The following is an 8,129-nucleotide window of genomic DNA, read 5'->3' as shown; positions in this document are numbered from 1 at the left end:
ATATGCTTTTTACCTTGAACTGGATTTTCCACTATAAATTTTTGTTCTATACCCTATCTTATTATTTACTATGATTTTGTAAACTCCAGAAATCATTAAAATCAGTTGTAAGTAAATTGGTGTCTGAGAAGAAATTTCTCTGTTAAATTGTATTGAGTAATTTGTATATGTATGGTCAATTTCATTGGCTATGTATCAATTAATTTATTTGATATGTTACTCTTTGTTAGTTTTAGGGTCCTACACATCAGTATATCAATATTCCATCATTGTCTAATGTTAATTGATTAAACTTTGACTTTTCCAGACTAGCTAGACTTGTGCTGCGATTACCCCCCCCCCCACACACACACACAATATACACTGACACAACACTGATGTTGCTATTAGCATCTCCAGAATGATAATGAAAAGTTGGGAACCACTTCTTTTATATCAGTCTAAGAGTACTTCTAAAGCACATGATTTACTTAAATGTGTGATTTCTTTAAGGTTGCTAGAAGAGTTTAGAGAAACTTTTCACTTCTGTCACTGACACCTAACACAGCATTTCTGTTATTCCCTCCTAAAATTTATAACTTCCAGATCACTTCTTGACATTCCTAAAACATTGTAAAGGAATTTTGATTTTGTACTGATGCTATGGGTAAACAAAGCAAGAGCATTGTAGTTTGCAAACAATTTGAAATCTTTCAAGAAATGCAGTCAGTCATAATTCACAATGTAAATAGTGCAGTGCTTTTTGCCGCAAAGAGGTAACTTTTTAAAAGCATAATACCATTTTTAGTTTTGTGCACAAAAAGTTTTCCTTTATACCATTGTACTAGATAATGTCTAAATATGTGACATGTACACAACTTTTGACATAAACCATTTTCAGCCAAATTCTTAAGGTGGCAGGGTCCAGTTTCGTAAATTTTGACCTCACTTGTGTATTTGATTTTTTATGATTTTTTATATTAGGTCACTGATTGTGACATTAAATTTGTACATAAAAACTGGACCCTGCCCCCTTAACGCTCAGCAACCTCAGAAGTACCTCATGCGCACGGGAGCAGTCAAACAATTGTTGTTTTGGTGTAATTAAAATTGAAATTTAGAGTAATGCTGTGAATGAAATAAGCTTGTTTCTATGTTGATTTCACTCAATTATGTTTTCCTGATTTTATTGGACATGATTATTGGGTCGGTTCAGTGCAGAACGGACATAGGAGTTTAGCTGGAAATGTATTCGAAATTCCAGGACAGATTCGGTATGTTTAAGATTTTGCAGGACATGCCATTCGGATTCGCAAAAACTAAGAAAGTACATTTTGAGGAAAGTGGAGATGGATAAGTGTAAAGATATTTATTATCATTCGTATTATACCCTGCCACTTGCATCTATCGCTAGACTAACTTTGCATCAAAAGAGTTACTTGGAGAAAAGTCCATATAACCAGCGGAAATAACACTTCTTCGTCGCCTTGGCGTATTCTCTCTGAGTCTCTTAATTTCCTACTAAAACTTTCAGTTGAATTTATTTCTGGAATCTAGTATTTTGACAGATTAATAAAATGATACTTGTCTGATAAATGCGTCTTAGCCCTTGACCTCAATATGCTTTTTTGAGCTATATTTAAATAGATCATACAGAACAGGATGTCATGGTCTGAATCATTTAAATTGCGATGAGATCCGAATATTACCGAAAATAACTGTTTCAATGATTAGACCGATATTATCAATTACTGCGTCTCTCATGTTCATTGTGAACATTTCGAATATCATGTACATTCGTTTGCTTGTTTGAAAGGTTCGTTTTATCACCCATCTCTTTCAACACAACACAATCTTAGCAACCGAAACCCAAAGCGGCTACTATATGAGTGTACAAGGCTTGTTTACTAAATATTTGTTAATACATTATATTTCGGCAAACGATTCAAGCATGTACATGTATATATATATATATATATATATATATATATATATATATATATATATATATATATATATATATATATATATATATTGAAAACTCAAGTGTAACGTTATATATAATAGCGATAAATAGTTTTATTATATCTTTTATTTATAATACATTTATTTATAAGATGTCTTCAATTGATATAATCATGAAAATCGTATTTATTTTAAATTTTAAAGTTTTTATTGTTTAAATTTCACTGTTAGTATATAATTATTCAATGCAAAATATGTTATTTAAAAAATTATCTTCATTGGGAGCAATTTGAATGATGTCCCGTGCTGTAATTATTTAACAATAATTCAATAATGTTCTAATTTATAGAATGAACATTAGCATGGAAGAGTGATAACTATATATAATATCATACAATTATTTAATAACATACTTAATAAATAATTAAAATATGGTATTTTAAATTAGTATATGCTCATATTTGTCTCCGTTATCTTTAAATTATTAAATGCAAACTATGTCAGATTAAAAACATTGATTTAAAGAGTGACTTTTGAATTAAAACCCATGGTACAGTTATTAAACAATAAAGAATATTGTTCTAATTTATAAACGATTGGTTGGTATAAAAAAGTGATAATTACAATATACATTTTTATTAACATATTTAATAAATAATTAAAATAATAATTTAAATTACAACACAATTATTTATTTTGTAAAATACTTTTGTATTTATATTAATGTTAAAAGTGTGTAAATGAAAACTAATAATATCACTTGAGTTATATTTACTCTCATTAAATACAAAAACACATGAATGCAAGAAAATGTGAAATTCATTTTGGATTTATATTTTAATAAATGTCATAGAAATTTTCTGAATGTATACATTTATATATTTCGGATTAACTATAACTAGACAAAATTAAAAGTCACGTAATCTGTTCGGCGCCATGAAATGAAGAAGATTTATTTATATAATTGAATTTATATATGTATTTATCTATCGTGTGCAGTGAATGCCTAGCCATTTCACAGCATCATCATTAACATGGAGTCCATTGGGGGACTTTTTCAGTAGACCGTTTGTTTTAAAATGTGTTTCAGATACAGTACTAGACAGTCGACTGGTCCTCATCGAGAAACGTTGACTGAACGATGTCCCTGTCCTGTCCGCAAATGTATGTTGGTTCAATCGTTGAGAAACTTGCTGACAGTTGTCTTTTATTCTAAATCTATTTAATACAATTATATTCAAAGCTGTCCTGATCTATATATATATATATATATATATATATATATATATATATATATATATATATATATATATGACAAGTGCAGGCATGTCCATTATGACATTAATAAGAAATGAGTCGGTCAGTGTCCTCCTTCCAGCTGTTATCGTCCTGATAATCTATTCTCATCGCTACATACTAACTTTTGTATAATCTAGGTCATGTGACGAATTACATGACTAAATATGACTCGCATTTGCCTCTGATATGACAATGTGATAATCGTACTGAGACAAGGAGGAAGAGTGCCTGCATATGACCTTTCTGAGGTGTTTTTGTGCTATGTAAATCAGTAATGCAAAATTACGCTAATAGAAACATCAATGCAATTACTCGACGTATTAACTCTATAACCATTGTATGACTAAACCTAAAGAGCGTTCAAAAATGAGAGCAATACGAAATTCCTGCGGTATTTGTATGGGTAGTTTAAAGAATCCTAAAGTAATATCATGTCACCATAGTTTCTGTTCCAAGTGTTTCGATGACTATATCCGTGTGAAGCTTCATAACGGTCGAGTCGATTGCCCACTCTGCAGGACAAGTGTGGAACTGCCAAAGGGAGAGGTGGCCGACTTTCAGACAACAGACGTTTACGTCGAATCTGACTTTGTTGGGAAGTTTTTTTGTGACCTTTGTGGTCCAAACATCATGGCATGCAGAAGATGTTTGGATTGTAATGAGAATTTGTGCATGTCATGTTGTCAAGTCCACGAAAAATCGAAAGCGAGTAGGGATCACAAAATAAGCGATTTAGGAACTCTAGATGACAAAATGAAAGGCAAACTCAGACAACGTATATTTTGTGATCAGCACCCGGAAAAGGACTTAGAGCTTACATGCAGACCCTGCAAGTTACTTATTTGTGTCCTTTGCAAAGCGGTTAAGCATGACCATCATGACACAGACACCATAGCTGACGCTGCAGCTGAAGTGAAAAATACCCTTCAGATCAAGATGAATTCCTGCTCAGAAAAGCTACGAACAATCGCAGAATTCAAAAAACGTGGAGAAGGGCTTGATATAAAGATTAATGATGCGGAGAGGAAAGAAATAAAAGCCCTTGAAGATCAGCGGTTGCAGCTGATGTAAGTACTCGATCAAGAATTCGCAATAATGAAAGACAAAATACAAAGTATTTACAAAGACCTAATGCAACAAAACGCAGCTTTCATAAGCTATATGCAGGATGAATTCAATAAGTGTTCTGACGTAAACTTCAATGCACGAAATTTAATTGAGCAAGGGTCAGACATCGATGTAATAAAGAAAGGCCCAGAACTTGAACAATTAATTTCTACAGCCGTATCAAATACTTATCAAACTCCCGACACAACTATAGACAGAGACATCTTTGTACCAGCTAACATCAAGCCTAGTGAAATTATTTCCTTGATTGGAGTGATGCGAGAGTCTACTAAAATAAGCATTGTAAGTATACTTATTAGTGAACGGTTTTGCATAAATGCATACGTCTTTAACTTCTCCCTGTAATTACATAAGTAGCATTTGCAGCCCAAGCATTTGTCATAAAAGCATTATCTAGTGTGGTACGTGCCTACATGATGGCTTTCAAAAACTGACCCTGACTCTTAATATGCATAACATTCTGCTTCCGATCATTAATTCATATTTGAGTCAGTCAAAAAGAGAGCTTCAAACCGCATCACGCACTGTACATATGGCCTTCCACCACTCCGCCCTCATAACCACAACACAAGAACAACACAAATACATCTTAAAATAAAGGAATGACTCCATCCATATAATGTCACGGTAAAAAACTATTTTGCTTCAACCGGAAAAAAAATGATCTCGCTCTGACCACATCTAAAGCCACTAAACACTTATACCGTTTCACGAAACTATCCGGTGCTATCATACAGTCTCGTGAATACTGTACATTATGTTGTATATTTCTAGAAATTGGCTAATTACTCAGTTTGAGAAATATCTCTCCATCAAAGGCTCCTCATAATCAAACCTTTAATCATTCAAATATAACAAATCCATAGACGGAGACGTACAAACCATGACACATGCGCCGGACGTATTATATTATAATAACTATTTATTGTTTATTAGATTTTCACTCACTGAATGATTTACAATTGTTTCACCTGTACACTCCATTGTGCAGTCTGCAATTTCATAGTGTGAGTCTTAAGTGTCCTAGAATATTGTTGCCAAAGGCCTATAGAGAACTATGCAACAGAGTTCTTGAAATTCGTTGATAAGCTGTCAAGTGAGACTTATGCATATCCATATCATTCTAGGTCGCCGGAAATATCCTTTGGAACCAATGATAGCAATTAACGACAAATGCAGTAATAAACGAGATAGGAAGGAATAGTTGCATATTGTATTACAAATAGGCCACCCATATGAGCAAGTTAAGGAAAGATTTTTTTGAAACATATTTAAGTCGGAACTATTTTGTGTTGCGTGCATATGTGGGTAGTTGAATTTAAAGTAAAGAAAGGCTGTTTCAAAGTCCCAACTAAGACACAATGAAAATAGTAACATTTGCATAAAACTGTAACATAGAACGAATGAACTGCGACCTAGTCATGAAGGGTAAGATTACCTTATGCACAAATTGTGTATACAAAAAAGCATATCTGCAGACCTAAATAGCCATTCAACTTATATGTACCCTTCTATAAATGTAATATATGTTGCAGAATAGACATCGGTTTTTTTTCCTCTTTTATTTAATGGCTTGAATATTTTATATTCATAAATTAATGATTAATGTACTTGGTATTTATCAAAGAGTTCTTTATTCCTTATTTTATATAATTGATTTTCATATTGTACTGTGCGATGTTTTTCGTACAAACGGTTACGAACATTTCAATTTCTACACATGTTTTGGCTCATAGGAAAGAGAGAGCTTAGCATAAATGATATAAAATAAACAAGAATGAACTTTCAGGTACATGTAAAACTGCGCCATGGTAGTATCGCTTCGTGGTTTGAAAACAACGACTCGCTAAAAGTTTGCTTTTTTCTCAGTTTGTTTGTTGTGTAATATTGACGGGTAGGTTAAAAGCTATTTTTCAGCCCCTGAGAAGCTTATGCATGGCGGCCAGTATAACTGGTGGATAATGAACCCGTGAAAATCCCGGTAAGAACCATCGACCCACGGGAATTAACTAGCAAGCCTTCCCACATAACCACATTGGCAGAGCCTGAGACTCGAACCTTCGCGGATGGAAATGAAATGGCAGTGATCGGTAAAGACAAGTACACTTTAGACCAGTCGGCCCCCATGTCAACCCTCCTCTCGAATGCAAATTGTAATTAAAGATGTATTCGAATCTGGTTACTAACACATTCTATATCACGCTATTCATTATCATTTCAGAACAAAGAAGATAAGCAAGGTTTCAACACAGATTTAGACACGAGACAATCCTTGATTTAAATTGGGTTTAAATAGCATATAATGACAAACACGTCTCTGAAATAAATGCATACACGGTGTGTTCATTTATTAATATTCTCAGGCGTAATTAGCTTCATTTTAACTTCAAATAAGATAAATATATTTCGACGTTACTAATAATATGGTTTTACATTCTTTCAGGAAGAACGGGAAAAGCCACTAAGAGTAAGTATAAATAAAAAATGAAATGATATTTATCTCTGAGTCAATAAGTATATATCAAGTAATATACAAAAATTATGTAATATCTCTACAGGACATACATAGAACAACTAAATGTACATATATGAAATTTTCTTAAATTAATTGCCTTTTCATTTCGCATATATAGGTCTTAGTTACGATCATATGGTGGCAGTACAACCTTTGGTGATTACACGTTATTATAATGTATTGTTTCAGCTCATAATGCATGTATGTGTTTTATATGTTAACGTAGCTTTAACAGTATTAGTCATATTGATAAGATGTCTCCATCTTATCAATGATGCAGACACGTATCGCCATGTCCCGTACACAAGTCCCATCCGGTCACATTATCTTCAATCCAGGCCGACAAGTACTAACACTTACCACTTACATCTGAACACCAAACGATGTAGCTGTTATTATCATTTTCATAAGACTTTGGTATGATCGGCCTGGGTTCGAAACGGTGACGTCACGGATTAGAGTCGGACACCCTAGCCACTTATACCACCGGAACAGTCTTTAATCACATAATTGTTAAAGGTCCAAATACATTGTATAAGTGCACACCCGTATCGCTTGCCAAGAAACTATTATTTTCCTGCTTAAGCAGATTATAAGCTTTTGGAATTGTGAGGTTGTCAAAATATGTACCGTGAATAAGATTAATATGAATATTTCAACAAAATCTTGTAATGCTCGGATAGTACATTCATTTGTATCATTAAATAACAAAAACCTAGGTTATTTCCACTTATAAGGCAACGCACCCGTATCATTTCTAATTCAGTACTAATTTTCGCTTTTGGTTTATAATTAAACGATTATCCATCTAAATAGAAGCTGCGATATCATCAGTGACACTTTTTCTGATTTTTCCGTCAAAGCATTTTCATGACGAAAGCATCATACGCATGTCAACAGATTGAAATTGCAAAGTTGTCATTCCAGAAATGAAAATAAAAAAATGTGCACATGCATAAAATTAAACTTACAAGAAGTCCACCTATTTTGCTAATTAGATATGACAAAGATTTTGTCCAAAGGAACTTGTACGTGTCATTTGTGTAACCTACATCGTGAGGTGATAAAACATTAAATCCTTAAGTGGGAAACATCAACATTGGACAGGTTTTGGACCTAAATATCTTTCCAATGGAATTTTTAAAAAAATATGAATATAATGATAAAATAACGTTGATATCCCTGTGTGTTGAATACAGTCATACACACCGAAAGTTTTGAAATTCAATATGTTCAATATTAA

The 8,129-nt window shown here is 33.0% G+C and overlaps 1 protein-coding gene across 1 annotated transcript; it reads left to right on the top strand.

The window, feature by feature from the left end:
- Window positions 1-3,609: 3,609 nt before the first annotated feature.
- LOC149774130 (E3 ubiquitin-protein ligase TRIM56-like) lies at window positions 3,610-4,314 on the top strand. Its single transcript, XM_089945849.1, has one exon. The coding sequence runs from the start codon at window positions 3,610-3,612 to the stop codon at window positions 4,312-4,314; it is 705 nt and encodes a 234-aa protein (XP_089801975.1).
- The last annotated feature ends 3,815 nt before the right edge of the window (window positions 4,315-8,129 follow it).

Source organism: Sinohyriopsis cumingii, unplaced genomic scaffold, assembly GCF_028554795.1.
Source record: "Sinohyriopsis cumingii isolate HCF-2022 unplaced genomic scaffold, ASM2855479v2 utg000426l, whole genome shotgun sequence".
In the NCBI taxonomy this organism is placed as follows: Eukaryota; Metazoa; Mollusca; class Bivalvia; order Unionida; family Unionidae; genus Sinohyriopsis; species Sinohyriopsis cumingii.
The sequence above is the reverse complement of the archived record's forward strand: the minus strand, read 5'-3'. Positions and strand labels throughout refer to the sequence as shown.

Coding starts and splice junctions, on each gene's coding strand:
- LOC149774130 (XM_089945849.1), top strand. CDS start 3,610: ATGAGAGCAATACGAAATTCCTGCGGTATTTGTATGGGTAGTTTAAAG.